Source organism: Thalassophryne amazonica, chromosome 1 (genome assembly GCF_902500255.1).
Source record: "Thalassophryne amazonica chromosome 1, fThaAma1.1, whole genome shotgun sequence".
In the NCBI taxonomy this organism is placed as follows: domain Eukaryota; kingdom Metazoa; phylum Chordata; class Actinopteri; order Batrachoidiformes; family Batrachoididae; genus Thalassophryne; species Thalassophryne amazonica.
Window position 1 is genome coordinate 152204265 of NC_047103.1, and position 15889 is coordinate 152220153.

General features: G+C 38.4%; 1 protein-coding gene across 3 annotated transcripts in view; it reads right to left on the reverse strand.

Moving 5' to 3' along the window:
- LOC117515689 (multidrug resistance-associated protein 4-like) overlaps positions 1–14749 on the reverse strand; it is a 216465-nt gene extending 201716 nt beyond the window's left edge. For all 3 annotated transcript variants that reach the window (XM_034176378.1, XM_034176386.1, XM_034176371.1), the window contains exon 1: positions 14608–14749. In XM_034176378.1, coding sequence (XP_034032269.1) covers positions 14608–14681 — 74 coding nt within the window. In that variant the 5' untranslated portion in view covers positions 14682–14749. The remainder of the gene's footprint in view (positions 1–14607) is intronic.
- Between the last annotated feature and the right edge of the window lie 1140 nt (positions 14750–15889).

A 15889-nucleotide genomic window follows, 5' to 3' on the forward strand; every position in this document is an offset into this window, starting at 1 on the left:
TGCATCATATTTTACCCCTTTAGCGCCTGCCCTCAAACAAGACTGTGGTGCCTAAGTAATCTACGTTTTACCAACACTGAAATCAACATCCAACTTTCAGGAACCTTCTCCTTTCTCATTCAAATGAATGACTTTCATCTTTCTTCTAACGTCGAAACTTTTCTGTGACACGGGAGTCATTTTTCTTTGGTCTTTTGTTTGCTGAAGTAATCTGATGAGTTCACGTTCGCGAGAGAGTTTGGACACGACTTCTGTGGGAAAACCCGGTTGGTAATTTCCACGGAATGGCTGTTGAAGATATTTTTACTGTTTTGAGTGGGTCACTGGCTGCGTTTGAGGGGTGGCTGCTCTTGAGAGGTAAAATCTATAGAAAAACAGTTGTTGCAGTAGAGATGTGGCCGTATATGCGGGGTGGCAACTCGTGAAAGAGTCGGCTAATGAGGGGGACTACAGTATTACAAAGATGTGGCAAACTTAGTCTATCGTCCAATGGGGTGGTGAGGGGGGGATGCCACTTAAAATGCTTAAATGTCTTCAGATGATTATGAATGTGTTCTTGCTGAAATCTATTATGATTCCCTTAATTTTCTTTGTGTTGTTGAGGTCATTGTTCTCGCACCAGGCTGTCAATACCTGGACCTCCTCCCTGTAGGCAGTTTCATTATCATTGGTTATAAGTCCCACTATGGTCATCAGCAAAATTGATGAGTGTTCGAGTTGTAGGAGGGAGTGCAGCCACTTGTGAAGAGTGTGTATATGGCCCTGTCCACACAGAGATGGGTTCAGGCAAACAGTTCATCCTGAAAATACTCACAGTGCTTCACTTTTTCCACATTTTGTTATGTTACAGCCTTATTCCAAAATGTAATTTTTTTTTTCCCCTCAAAATTTGACACACAACACCCCATAATGACAATTTGAAAAAGTTGAGATTTTTGTAAATTTATAAATAAACAAATAAATAAAGTAAGAAATCACATGTACATACATATTTACAGCCTTTGCCATGAAGTTCATAACTGAGCTCAGGTGCATCCTGCTCCCAATGAACATCCTTGAGATGTTTCTATAGCTTAATTGGAGTCCACTTGAGATAATGTTGATTGGACAGAATTTGGAAAAGCACACACCTGTCTACATACAAGGTCCCACAGTTGACGGTGCATGTCAGAGCACAAACCAAGCATGAAGACAAAGGAATTATCTGCAGACCTCTGAGACAAGTTTTCCAAAGGCACAAATCTGGGGAAGGGTACAGTTGCATTTCTGCTTCCTAGGTCTGAACACCCATCTAAACTGAGCGATCATAGGAGAAGGGCTTTAGTCAGGGAGATGACCAAGAACCCAGTAGTCACTGTCAGAGCTCTGGCATTCCTCTGTGGAGAGTGTCATCTTTGCAGCAATCCACCAATCAGAACTGCACGGTAGAATTGCGTGTCTTAGTAAGAGGCACATGGCAGCCCAGCTGGAGTTTGATAAAAGGCACCTAAAGGACTCTCAGACCACGAGAAACAAAATTCTCTACTCTCTGGCATGAATGCCAGGCATCATGTTTTGAGGAAACTAGACACCATCCCTACAGTGAAGCATGGTGGTGGCATCATCATGCTGTAGTGATATTTTTTAGCAAGATGAACTGGCAGGAACTGGCAGACTAGTCAGGATTGAGGGAAAGATGAATGCAGCAATGTACAGAGACATCCTGGATGGAAACCTGCTCCAGAGTGCTCTTGACTTCAGACTGAGGTAACTGTTCATCTTTCAGCAGGACAATGACCCTAAGCACACAGCCAAGATATCAAAGGAGTGGCTTCAGGGCAACTCTATGAAAGTCCTTGAGTGGCCCAGCCAGAGCCCAGACCTGAATCCGATTGAACACCACTGGAGAGATCTGAAAATTTCTGTGCACCGACACTCCCTATCCAACCTGATGGAGCTTGAGAGGTGCTGCAAAGAGGAATGTGTGAAACTGTCCAAAGATAGGTTCACCAAGCTTGTGGTATCATATTCAAGAAGACTTGAGGCTGTAATTGCTGCCAAAGGTGCATCAACAAAAGTCTTGAGCAACGGGTGTGAATACTTATGTACATGTGATTACATGGTTTTTATTTTTAATAAGTAAAACTTTCCATGTTGTCATTACGGGGTGTTACAAGTAGAGTTTTCAGGGAAAAAAAATGAATTTACTCCCATTTTGGAATAAGGCTGTGACATAAAACCTGGAAAGAGTGAAGCGTTGTGAATACTTTCCAGATGCACAGTAGTCAAGGTCTCATCTTCTAATTAGGAGTACTCTGGTATGCAGCCATATAGTTTTTGACAGTGGCAAGCGCTACTTTATTTGTAATATGGGCCAGGAAAAGTAGATTTACAAGATTTTTGTCCCTCCATTTTGAACAGCAGGAACAATTCATGCTGGAATCAAGGTACAATCAATTTAATTTTGAAATCCATTAAATATTCTTTTGCCAAACAAACCACAAATGCAACTTAGCTAATTAATGAAGGAAACAGGCTTTAGCACATCAACCAAGGCTGGACTTCAGATCACATTTACAGGGGCTTTTGTACTGAATGTTTAACTTATTGTTCAACTTTTACATCTTTAGAACTGCTGTCATAGAACTTAATTTGGAGCAGAGATTGCTAGCAAACTACAGTGAGGTAAATAAATATTTGATCCACTGTAGATTTTGCAAGTTTTCCCACCTACAAACCATGGTAAGGTCTGTAATTTTTATCGTAGGTACATTTCAACTGTTGGAGACAGAATCTTAAAATAAAAAATAAAAACCACATTGTATGTTTTATTTAAATAATTAATTTGCATTTTATTGCATGAAACAAGTATTTGATACAACAGAAAAACAGACCTTAATATTTGGTATAGAAACCTTTGTTTGTAATTACAAAGGTCAGACATTTCCTGTAGTTTAATTTAATTCAATTAGCTGATAATCCGCCAAATCACAGCAAAAGCCATCTCAAAGCGCCTTACATGAAACAATTCAAAATAAAATTTAAATAATTAAAAATGAATTAAAAAAAATGTAAACACATAATAAAAACAGAAGTAAAAGAATAAAACAGATAAAAAATTAAAACTATTCATAAGAAAGAGAATAAAAACAGGATTGAAAAGATTGAAAACCAAGTTAAATTAAAGTCTAAATAAATAAATAAGTAAAATATGCTTTTCTATAAGGTCCATTCTTTTTAACTTTGATTACTTGGCCTTACAGAGGCAATCCACCAGGATCACCAAAACAAACAATTCAACCAGAAACCATCGTTGCATAAACATAAAAGAAAACCTGGGAGCTAGAGGTGGGCAGATCGATCCTAATATCGATACCAACGCTGGTATTGATATTGAATGATCCTCGTGTAAAAAGATCGATACTCAAGCTTTTTTTCCTCTCCCACATGCACTGACTGCTGCACACGCAGATTCATCCAAGTCTACTCTCTGTCTGTAGCAGCACTGCACTGTGTCATACAACACGGAGCAGCGCACCCTTGTATTGTGGTTTGTCAGCCCTCTACCTCAGGAGATTTTGTTTTAAGTCGTGTTGAGTGATATTTTTTTCAACAAAAATGTTGATTGTGATAAAGTATTTTGCTGTCACGTACAATGTTTGGCGAAATTCTATCCTAGGTCTTTTGGATCCTTTGGATCTATGAAGCTTAAATACGAAAAAGTATCGGCATCGGTATCGATGTCGGCGATACTGGGCCTGTATTTACTTGGTATCGGATCAATACCAAAACTCCCAGTATCGCCCACCTCTACTGGGAGCCAAACGCGAGGCAACTTTTTAACCAAATAAAAAGGTGCAACGTACGTGTGTAACGGTGTCGTGGTCTGAGTTTGCGCCGGTCTCATTTTACCACGCGCATGCGCAAATCGATTTTTTTTCGCGGTCAACTTCCGGGAGGTCTAGAATTACCGGCGATCTTCAACCGAGCAGACGTATTTTGAAACACACACTTTTGATTCAGAAAATTTGAAGTGGGACTATATTTGTGATCGATTTTTTTTTATTACCATTTCTTGCGGCGATCTTCAATATGGAGGAGGAATCACTTGTTTCTGAGCCTCAAAATGAATGTCAGGAAAACGCACACCCCAAAGAAGAGCGAAACCAGCGATTTTCAACATTCAGGAAAAAAATGTCCCAACTGATAGTCTTCCTACAGACTGGGAAGTACTCCAGTGATACAGACAAAAAGGACCATCGCAACATCAGGAACCAGTCCAAGAAGCACGTTTGGGATGAAGACAGTAAGTACATAACTTTTTGTTTACTTCTTGTGGAATGGTACAATACACGAACTGTAATCCACCCGTATGATAGTATTTACCACAGACAATTGAACAACTGTTATTAATTTGCCAATATTTTCAAGAATAATGCCTGTAGATTCTCTTAAGTACATATTGTTTATCATGGAAATATAGACCTGGAATGGACGTGCGCTCCTCAATATATTAGCGTCGCTCGGGACAGGAAGGCGCCATTACTAAGGGTGGAGATGTGCCGATCATCAATAATAAACTGACCGCTTTTTTTGCACTAGCGTTGCTATTTCTTAATGGATTTTAATAAATGTAGGCTTTTTTAAAGCCATTTGAAAGCTCTTTCCATTGAACCTATGCATGTTTTTGTGAAAAAAAAAAAATGTTATGTAAAATGCAGAAATTTGGGGAAATTATAACAAACTGTGCTGCTTTTCTCGCCCTATTGTCGCTATTTGTTAACAGATTTTAATAAAAGTAGGCTTGTTTTAAAGCCCTTTAATTGCTCTTTCTAATGAACCCATACTTGTCTGGGTAGAAAAAAAAATGTTTTATGTAAAGTGTGGAGTGGGGGAAAATATGCCATTCTGTTCATTTACTGTGATGTTTTTTTCCCTTTCATCATAATTCTCGATGGATTTTTATAAATCAAGCCTTGTAAGTTGTATTCAAGATGATTAAAAGTTCTAATGAACCCATACATGCCTGGACAAAAAATCCTTATGTATTAAAATATAAATCTGAAGTATGCCTTGCCATTGTACTCATTTACCTTGCTGCTTTTTCCACTGTAATATTATTGCAAGTCTTTTAATGACAACAACATATATATGATTTTTACTAACATTTTATTACAAGTAGATATAAAGCCATTCAGAATTTATGACTTTTGACCCTCAGTCAGGGTAAAAAGTACCTCCTCCATCCCCTCCAACTACACTGTTAAAATTTAAATGCCGCCTGTGACCACCATGAACACATCATATTAAACAATTGCAAGTATACAGACATGAATATATTTAAACATTTTTGTTTCCATATTTGTATGCATGTGAACGCAGCTTAGTGAAAAGAACTTATGGCGTTGAGTTATAGTCTCAGTATATTGATATTAAATTGCGACATAACGACTTTAAAATAGACATTTGTTTTACATAATTACATTAAGGCTCTTGTACAGTTCATTTTAGTATTCGAGAATTTGTTTTTGTAGTTGGTGCAATTGATGGTGAAGCTCTGGCTGCCTTTTTTCCCCTCATTTCAATTCTGTTTAACTGGCTCAAGGTGCTCTCTCCACCCTTAGTAATGGCCGCTGTGTGGCACGCCGCTAGTCACGTGACATCCAATCCAGTCTCTATTTTCATGTTGTTTATGGGCACCCCTACACCAGCTTTGCCACTGATCAACTTTGTCCACATATGAGCTGGACTGCCTAACTTCGCAAGGACATAATTTCGCCATGAGCCTGTTTTCCTTTAAATTGTAGAATGAGATTGAATTTCATGTAATCTGGGTAATATATTTTAATTTATAATAAGTGTTTAATGTCATAGACATTTCAGAGATTTTGTATTGAGAATTACTAGTTTCGCTTTTAATTTATGATTATGTCTCACTCTATTTTATGATTATGTCTTTGCAGAAAAAGAGCTGTACTACATTGGCCCGAAAGGAGACTGCAGGAAGAAAGTGCTGACTGAGGTTGCCGAAGTTATCGAAGTCTTCCAGCAGTATCATTCATCACCAATGGGCGGCCACAGTGGTGTCAACAACACTTTAGCCAAGATATCCCAGTATTATTGGTGGAACGGGATGAAAGAAGATGTCCAGGAATATGTAAGCATTTAGTTTTTATGATTTAGTTTTTTATTCCACAAACTAAGTTTAAATTATATATTATCAATGCTTGTTTCTGGGTAATATATTTCAAATTCTAATGAATATTTTATGTTCTAGATATTTCAAAGATTTTATTTAAGAACTGCTAATTTTACTTTGTGCAAGTTTGAGAATTTATTATGCTCACACTCATATGTTTAATTTGTACCTCATATGATTGGTGTCAGAGTGATGTGCATGGAAAAAAGGAACTACCAACTAGATACGTCATTGCAAATATCAATGTTTATTAGTATTCTTCTGATTTGGGTTGATTTTACTTGGGGAAATTGTTGATGTGACTTTGTCAGAGTATGAGAGGTTATTGTACTTATGCATGTTTTATTTATATTTTTAAGATTTCTTCATGTGATTGGTGTCAGCGATTTGAGAAGCTCAAGACCCAAGCCCCCAAGGTACGAACCATCAAAGTCAGTGAGGCACTCGAACTCGGAATGGATCTCATAGGTAAATATTTTTGATATAGATAATCAACGAAGAATTATGATCAGCATAGAAATTGTAAAAATCTGTGAATTTATGAAAAAAAAATGGTTGTAACTCGCATCACTGTAAAGTTGAAGATATAATGTGACACCCTCTCATATTATAAATAATAGTTTTTGCATAGTTTGAATTTGACAAATTGTATATATATATGAGACATAAAATTCTATTCTATTCTGTATTTTAGGTCCCCTGCCTACTACAGACACATTGTACAAGTATGTGCTCACCTTCACAGATTATTACACCAAGTTTGTGGACTTTTCCCCCCTGAAGAACAAGTCAGCCGAGGGTGTAGCTGCGTGTCTGAAGACATTTGTTTGCAGGTAATTATTATACAGTGTGTGCATGGCAGTGGTGGGCACAGTTCCGATAATCTGATAATAGATAATTATCGAAGATAATGTTTTCATTCTCGGATTATCTTTATAGATAACTTTAAAAATCATTATCGGATTAATTATCTTCCGATGAATTTTTGTCCGATAACTTTTAGACCGATAATGTAGTAAACAAAGCTGAACAGCAGCAAACATTTTTAAAATTGAGTCATAAGTCAGTATGACTTTATTTTCCAAGACCTCCGCCTGACCGGAGCGTTGTGATTGGTAGAGAGTTGGTCTTGGTGACTGTTCTCAGCTTGCCTCTGCACTGTAAGCTAGAAATAAGAGCTTCCAGCAGGAGGCAGGATGTTCAAACATAGAAGTGCGTGCTCATTGTTTGGGTCTGCTGTCGCTTTGATGTTTCCAGAAGCGATCGTGGTGTTAAAACTCAAATTCAGTTCATTAGTAGTTGCAAATATACTAGAAACAATACTGGAATTTATCGGTTATCTGTAACTTCCGATAAATTTTTGGGTGGTTTATCGGTTTATCTTTATCAAAGATAACTTTTCAGTTATCTGATTATCTGTTATCGAAGATATTTTTTTGGTTATCTGTGCCCACCACTGGTGCATGAAAACTCGTTTGAGAATGTAATGGTCAAAGCAGCAAATATTTAGCTCTACTAGAAATTGGTCACTCTAGCAGTCTTGTGTTCATGGAATATTATCTTGAGACATTTATTTACAGGTAATCAATATTTTATGTATAAAATTTGCTTAGTCCAGAATTACTATAAAATCTAGAATTGTGTTTATGCATAATTATCTCAAGACATTTGTTCACAGGTAATCAATATTATGCATACAAGTTTGCTTGTCCAGGATTATTATAAAATGAATAGATGTGTATTTAATTTTTCTTTGTATTAATGCGATTTTTGCTTATTTGTGTCATTTTAGATGGGGTGCTCCACAGAGATTACTGTCTGACCAGGGTCGTGAGTTCGTATCTCAGATAAACAACGAGGTCTGCAAAGTCTTCAACATCAAGCGATCTGTAACCAGTGCATATCACCGAATGGCTTGGACGAGCGGACGAATCAGACACTGAAGGCCCGACTTGCCAAGCTGGTGAATGACCACCAGTCCGATTGGGACGCGTACCTGGAAGAAGTCGCGTACTCGATTCGCACCCAGAAACAAGGCTCTACCAAGTACACCCCGTTCTTTTTGATGTTTGGTCGCCACCCTCGCCCCCCTATGGAGGTAATAAAATATCCTATGATCAATCAATCAATCAATCAATCAATCATTTTTTTATATAGCGCCAAATCACAACAAACAGTTGCCCCAAGGCGCTTTATATTGTAAGGCAAGGCCATACAATAATTATGTAAAACCCCAACGGTCAAAACGACCCCCTGTGAGCAAGCACTTGGCTACAGTGGGAAGGAAAAACTCCCTTTTAACAGGAAGAAACCTCCAGCAGAACCAGGCTCAGGGAGGGGCAGTCTTCTGCTGGGACTGGTTGGGGCTGAGGGAGAGAACCAGGAAAAAGACATGCTGTGGAGGGGAGCAGAGATCGATCACTAATGATTAAATGCAGAGTGGTGCATACAGAGCAAAAAGAGAAAGAAACAGTGCATCATGGGAACCCCCCAGCAGTCTACATCTATAGCAGCATAACTAAGGGATGGTTCAGGGTCACCTGATCCAGCCCTAACTATAAGCTTTAGCAAAAAGGAAAGTTTTAAGCCTAATCTTAAAAGTAGAGAGGGTGTCTGTCTCCCTGATCTGAATTGGGAGCTGGTTCCACAGGAGAGGAGCCTGAAAGCTGAAGGCTCTGCCTCCCATTCTACTCTTACAAACCCTAGGAACTACAAGTAAGCCTGCAGTCTGAGAGCGAAGCACTCTATTGGGGTGATATGGTACTATGAGGTCCCTAAGATAAGATGGGACCTGATTATTCAAAACCTTATAAGTAAGAAGAAGAATTTTAAATTCTATTCTAGAATTAACAGGAAGCCAATGAAGAGAGGCCAATATGGGTGAGATATGCTCTCCTTCTAGTCCCCGTCAGTACTCTAGCTGCAGCATTTTGAATCAACTGAAGGCTTTTTAGGGAACTTTTAGGACAACCTGATAATGAATTACAATAGTCCAGCCTAGAGGAAATAAATGCATGAATTAGTTTTTCAGCATCACTCTGAGACAAGACCTTTCTGATTTTAGAGATATTGCGTAAATGCAAAAAAGCAGTCCTACATATTTGTTTAATATGCGCTTTGAATGACATATCCTGATCAAAAATGACTCCAAGATTTCTCACAGTATTACTAGAGGTCAGGGTAATGCCATCCAGAGTAAGGATCTGGTTAGACACCATGTTTCTAAGATTTGTGGGGCCAAGTACAATAACTTCAGTTTTATCTGAGTTTAAAAGCAGGAAATTAGAGGTCATCCATGTCTTTATGTCTGTAAGACAATCCTGCAGTTTAGCTAATTGGTGTGTGTCCTCTGGCTTCATGGATAGATAAAGCTGGGTATCATCTGCGTAACAATGAAAATTTAAGCAATACCGTCTAATAATACTGCCTAAGGGAAGCATATATAAAGTGAATAAAATTGGTCCTAGCACAGAACCTTGTGGAACTCCATAATTAACTTTAGTCTGTGAAGAAGATTCCCCATTTACATGAACAAATTGTAATCTATTAGACAAATATGATTCAAACCACCGCAGCGCAGTGCCTTTAATACCTATGGCATGCTCTAATCTCTGTAATAAAATTTTATGGTCAACAGTATCAAAAGCAGCACTGAGGTCTAACAGAACAAGCACAGAGATGAGTCCACTGTCCGAGGCCATAAGAAGATCATTTGTAACCTTCACTAATGCTGTTTCTGTACTATGATGAATTCTAAAACCTGACAGAAACTCTTCAAATAGACCATTCCTCTGCAGATGATCAGTTAGCTGTTTTACAACTACCCTTTCAAGAATTTTTGAGAGGTTGGAGATTGGCCTATAATTAGCTAAGATAGCTGGGTCAAGTGATGGCTTTTTAAGTAATGGTTTAATTACTGCCACCTTAAAAGCCTGTGGTACATAGCCAACTAACAAAGATAGATTGATCATATTTAAGATCGAAGCATTAAATAATGGTAGGGCTTCCTTGAGCAGCCTGGTAGGAATGGGGTCTAATAAACATGTTGATGCATTGAGAAATCAGCAATGAATAAATTATCACAAGGCAGCTAGTCAAAGCATTTTTCAGTCATGTTAAATGACCAAGACTAAATGTTTTTTGGAAAGATTATGCCCTACAGTTATTCAATAATGCTTTTTTGTGTTTCTCATTCTCAATAACTATGCTTACAGTTATTCAATAATGCTTGTTTATATGTTTCTCATTCTCGATAAACTGCTTTTTTTGTCAGCTCGGCACTGATGATCCATCTCTTGAGCTGCCAGTGGTCGATGACATGGAGATAAAGAAAATGGTGGCTGAGAAGAGCAGCATCATGTCTTCCACGAAAAAGCAGATAAGAAAGCTAAGAAAGAAATTGATTTCACCATGGACAAAGTTTTATCAATCTTTACATTTGGTTTACTTGATTTTACTTACCATAAAAGTTCAGCTGCAATCTGAGGAAGATATTTCTACCTCTGCTTCCAGAGAATGGAAAGAACCAATGTTCTATGATGTAAGTGACTGTTGAATGTTTGTATTTGTGTGTGTGTGTATATATATATATATATATATATATATATATATATATATATATATATATATATATATATATATATATATTAAGCACCATGAACAAGATGACATATAGAACAAGAAAATATATGTGTGTGTGTGTGTATCTGATACAGGTGCTTAAGAATGTCGACAGAGCCCAGGAGAAGCAGAAAGAGCACTTTGCCCGACGAAAATCCAAAGGTGTAAAATCTTTCACGTTCAGCGTTGGAGACACCGTCCTTCGTCGTGTAATGAAGAACCTGAGCCGCAAGGGGGGAAAGACTGAACCTTTGTGGACTGGTCCCTACAGGTATGTTGTTGAAACTTATTTGGAAAAAGAGGATACAGTGAAATGTTTACTATTTTTACTATTTACTTCTGTTTTTACTGTAATTTAACAGTAACTTGTTCATGATTTTTATTGTTGGATTTCTTCTATTTTGTATTCCTGAAAATAAATGTTTAGGTCACATTGCAAATACAATTATTATGTGTCTGGATTATTTTAATACCAGTTCATTTACTGTGTTTTTAGTCTATTTTATTTGGCAAATTTCATCACTCGTGCCTAATTGAACAGTAACATTTTCACAATTTTATTATTGGATTTCTTCTATTTTGTATTTCTGAACAAAATCGATTATTTAGTTCAGATTGGAAAGTGTTATGTTTAAGTTCAAATTAATTTTTTACAGCATCCTGGAGATCGATTCAAACCAGAGAGTCCAGCTCAAGTGCTGCCAGAGAGGAGAGGTCCTTAAAGTGAAGGTGCCCTATGACCAGCTAAGACCCCATAAAGTCAGCGACCTTCATCCAGACAACTCTCCAGAAAATTCCCCCCCAGTCTCACCAGCCCTCGAGTCTCCAGCATCTGTCGTGACCCCACCTGCAGCCCCTGAGTCTCCAGTGCCCCCGCCTGCCAAGTCATCATTGCAGCCAGTGCCCCCATCTTCACCGCCGTATCTCCCAAAGCGAGCAGCCAAAAGAAAAGCTGACATCTTCATAACAAGTGTGACCGCCCCCAAATCCCGCAAAGTAGGCCCCGTTCCCATCACGAAATGTGCAAGCAAGATCAAGAATGTGGAAGCCCTTTGCTCCAGACTTCAAACAGGCAGCTGGCTCGATGATGAGCAGATAGACCACGCCCAGGCAACGTTAGCCGAAAGTTTCCCCGCAATCAGTGGATTTCAAGCAGTCTGTGTTTTTGAGCCAGCTGCAAGCCAGAATGTCGGCAAGCCGAACACAGACTTCATCCAGGTTCTCAACATATCTGGAAATCACTGGGTCACCCTGAGCAATCTTGGCCAAGCTGATCACAATGTGATCGTGATTTACGACTCTTTGAACAGTTCTCTCCCCCTTGATTCCAGGGATAAGGTTTTGAGGCAAATTGCATGCATGATTCACGCAAGAGAGCCACACGTGTGTATTCGGTGGGCAGACATAAAGAGACAGACTGGCTCGGATGACTGCGGTCTCTTCGCGATTGCATGTGCCACTGCTCTTTGCCACCGCCTTGCGCCACAAGACTGTGACCAGCATATGATGCGCCAACATCTCGCTGACTGTTTTAGACAAGATGTCCTGCTCCCTTTCCCTGATGCCCCGAAGCCCCGTACCCACCATGAATATTTTGACATCTTCTGTCATTGCCGCATGCCATATGACCCAAAACGCTTCATGGTGCAATGTGACCTGTGCGATGACTGGTTTCACCGACAATGTGAAACAGTGCCCAGAATAGTGCAGAAAAACACCCCATTCTTCTGCAAGGGATGTCGCCCTCAGGGACACAAACTTCTCCCGGATGATTTTGTCGACAGACTTTAGATATTTTTTATGTTCCCTGTTTTGTAATATGTTTTTTTTTTTGGTAATTTTTTTTTGTTTTTTTTGTAAACTTGGTATTTATATAATGTGTAATGATTCCTTGGTAGGGTGAATAGGGTGAATTTGATTTTATTATTATATGGGTAGTTGAAGTCATTTGTATATGCAGCCTCAAATGTTTTGAAATTTGTATATAGCTTGGTGTTCATGTGAGTTTTATTGTTTTTTGTTGCTATTAGTAAATGTGTGAATAAAGATAATAAAAAATTTATCCCACTCTAATTTTGTTCTTCTATCAAGGATAATAAACTTTAAATCAAGTTTCTCCTTATTATTAAGGGATCCAAAATGATTTCATGCCTGGCTGATTAATTAGAATAGATTTTTGCAGATCAAATCCTAAGCAAAATATCACATTGTGTGATAAATTCAGACCTGCATGCTGCCAAACTAATCAGTGAGATAATCAACTCAATATTCATTTATATATGAAATTGAAGGCTCCATTTGGGTATCAAACACAACAATAAATCTCCTATTATAATGCTATGGTAAATCCAGACTTGCCTGGTAAAATCAGACCAAGCTGGTAAAATCAGTCTGGTTAACTAATCAGTGAGATAATCAATTCAAAATTCGTTTATTTATTAAGCTGAAGGATCCATTTGGGGATCAAACACAAAAATCAATTTGCTGTTCTGGTAAATTCAGAATTGCCTGGTAAATTTATACCAGCCTGGTAAAATCAGACCAAGCTGGTAAAATCAGTCTGGTTAACTAATCAGTGAGATAATCAATTCAATATTCGTTTATTTATGAAGTTGAAGGATCCATTTGGGGATCAAACACAAAAATAAATTTGCTGTTCTGTTAAATTCAGAATTGCCTGGTAAATTTATACCAGCCTGGTAAAATCAGACCAACCTGGTAAAATCAGTCTGGTTAACTAATCAGTGAGATAATCAATTCAAAATTTGTTTATTTATGAAGTTGAAGGATCCATTTGGGGATCAAACACAAAAATAAATTTGCTGTTCTGGTAAATTCAGAATTGCCTGGTAAATTTATACCAGCCTGGTAAAATCAGACCAAGCTGGTAAAATCAGTCTGGTTAACTAATCAGTGAGATAATCAATTCAAAATTTGTTTATTTATGAAGTTGAAGGATCCATTTGTGGATCAAACACAAAAATCAATTTGCTGTTCTGGTAAATTCAGAATTGCCTGGTAAATTTATACCAGCCTGGTAAAAATCAGACCAAGCTGGTAAAATCAGTCTGGTTAACTAATCAGTGAGATAATCAATTCAAAATTTGTTTATTTATGAAGTTGAAGGATCCATTTGTGGATCAAACACAAAAATCAATTTGCTGTTCTGGCAAATTCAGACTTGCCTGGTAAATTTATACCAACCTGGTAAAATCAGACCAACCTGGTAAAATCAGACTGATTACTCATTATACTGAGTTATACAAATCATCATTTTTACAGTGTTAATGGGTTCATTTCAAATACAGAAATCCCATACTATGTTGCTCTGGTAAGTTCAGACTGGTATATATAGTCTAAGCTGGTAAATTCAGACTTGCAGGCTGGAAATTTCAGAATAGCTAGGTAACTAGTAACCAGAATTATAATGGTTAAATCAATAAGCATCAATATAAAGTGACAGGATTTACTTGTGGTTCCAATTAAAAAAAATTAATATATTTGCTTGGCAAATCTGGACCAGAGTCACTAACACACAAGTCTCAATATACCATGATGGTAAAATCAGACTGGTGGTAAGTTCAGACTGTGGCTGCTACAGTCTCATTTTACCTGGTAAATTCAGACTGGTGGTAATCTCAGACCGTGACAACGGATAACCCTACATTGTGTTTTGTTCCTTCCGCTGGTGTGGCGGTGATAAAATAAGACTTCAGGACCGTCGGCCGGTTCTTGAGAGACAGGCGTTTAAACCCCCCGCCAAGTTAGCTAGCAACGTTTAGCACCCGGTGCGTTTTTGGTTCGCTTACCAGAAAAGCAGTCTGGACAAGACATTAGCCGTCGCTGCCGGGTTGGACTTGGCATCCCTTCTGGTGTGTTCCATGATACGGTTCACTCGGACGGAGCTCTTTTAAAGGCTATTCGGCATCACTGTGTCGCACAAACGTTAACAACCCCAGCTTATGTAATACCCGCAGGTCCGAACCGTGACAGTTCAAAAGAAGAAAACGAAAACCAAACACTCAAAAAATAAATTAATTAACCCCACCGTCTGTCCTGCCCCCAGGAGTAGCGGAACATAACGGTATTGGCTGAAGCTTTTCACTGCTTTCACTCGATTGGCTGATAATATTAAGTAACGCCTACTTCTAAGTGATCGTTCAACGCAATAGGAAAGAATTTTATTTGAAGTTCATCAGAAATTCACTCGTATCCAATCGTCAAACTTATAACAGACAAGTCAAAGGCGAAAAGAAATATAAGAAAATAAACAAAATACTTGCCTAAAGGCGAAGGCAGAAGCAACACTTAACGCCTACACACCTGTATAAAGTCAAATTAAACCAGGCATATAGGCCTGATCTAGTGCAGCAGATAAGTGAATATTTACTGAGGGATCCTTCAAATGGTGATGCAAGCACCAAATTTGGCACACATACTCCTTAGACCAGGGGTGGGCAATCGTGCCATGAAGGGCCGAAGCACTGCAGGTTTTCCTTGCTACCAATCACCTCAGCAGGTGATTTCATTAATGTTCAGGTGTTTCAGCAGGTGGTTTCATTGACAACCAGGTGTTTATGTTCAAGGGAGAAGCTCATCAGCAACCCACCTGCTGAGGTGATTGGTTGCAAGGAAAACATGCAGTGTCTCGGCCCTCGTTTCCCACCCCTGCCTTAGACATTACTCTTTTAAAAATGCCGGGTACCCACATGAACTTTCAACAGACGGCCAAGAATGGGTCAGTTGAAGAATTACACAGGGGTCAAAATTTAAAAATGCTCCAATCATATTGAAAGGTATTCCATATTATTTGTTTGATCATAAAGATTCCAAAAAGGTATAGTTTGGACTATCTGTGAATGAATGTTCCGGAGTTATGGGGTAAAAAACAGCAAGAACAGTAACAAAGGTCAATTTCAATTTGTACAGGGGTCAAAAGTTAAAGTTGCTCCAGTTTTGGTAAAAAGTGATGCAAATGATAAGTTGGGTGAATACGGTTTTAAAAAGGAATAGTTTGCATCATGTATCATGCTTAGTTATCATGTTACGGGTAGCATATGTCACATGTCATAGAATCCAATAAATGCTGAT